The sequence below is a fragment of the Atta cephalotes genome (genome assembly GCF_000143395.1).
Source record: "Atta cephalotes unplaced genomic scaffold scaffold00001, whole genome shotgun sequence".
In the NCBI taxonomy this organism is placed as follows: domain Eukaryota; kingdom Metazoa; phylum Arthropoda; class Insecta; order Hymenoptera; family Formicidae; genus Atta; species Atta cephalotes.
In genome coordinates, this window is record NW_012130065.1 from 2,725,144 (window position 1) to 2,725,949 (window position 806).

Genomic DNA, 806 nt, shown 5'->3' on the forward strand with positions numbered 1-806 from the left:
ATGATCAACATGGAAACGGACAAGATTATCGACGACGCGAACGCAAGTCTGCAGGTGAGTTGAAAAAAACACAGCGACTTCGCCGAGTCTTTCCCCTTCGTCTCGCACGCGCGAAAAAAAGGGAAAAAAGAAAAAAATTACCGCCATCTTATGCCCTCTCGCGACCGATCCGCCGAATCGTCGGCACGTGTCCCAACTCCAGTCTCCGTTCGGACGCCTCGTGATAAGCACGTTTTTTAAATCGTGAATAAGCACGTTTTTTAAATCGCTAGAAAATTCAATAATGGAATTGCCTCGTATCGAGCATTTGTCATTTGGCATCCGTGATAATCGTCACACCAATGCGACGGAACTCCATCCTGCGTCGCGATCGGCTGCCGTGCGACGGAATCGCGCTTTCGGAATTATGATTCCTGCTCTAATCGCGCTTCCCTTTCCATTTTGTCGCGTCTTCTATGTTTAAAGGGAAAACGAAGTTTGTTGCATCGAGTTTCCGCAAAAAGGGAGGGAGGAGGGAAGGCATCGCAACTTCCCTTTAAACGCGGAAGACGCGTTGGCAACCACGGCAACGACATGTCTCTGCATGTTTACACGCCGGTCGAAGATGGAAGGATGATTAAGATTGCCTCATTCATTTTCTTTTTTCTGGACACTGTCGTTTTCTTTTTTTTAGAGCGTTCTGGATCGTCCAGAAGAATTCCAAAGACATTCGAAATAATTGTAACATTGAAAAAAAAAATTAATTTGATCAAATTAATTGTTTATTTGACTAATTTATGAATTAGAAAAAGATGAATTATTTAAAT

The 806-nt window shown here is 43.4% G+C and overlaps 1 protein-coding gene across 1 annotated transcript in view; it reads left to right on the forward strand.

The window, feature by feature from the left end:
* LOC105617865 (beta-TrCP) overlaps window positions 1-806 on the forward strand; it is a 20,330-nt gene continuing 19,524 nt past the window's right edge. The window contains exon 1 of the mRNA XM_012199412.1: window positions 1-54. Coding sequence (XP_012054802.1) covers window positions 1-54 — 54 coding nt within the window. The remainder of the gene's footprint in view (window positions 55-806) is intronic.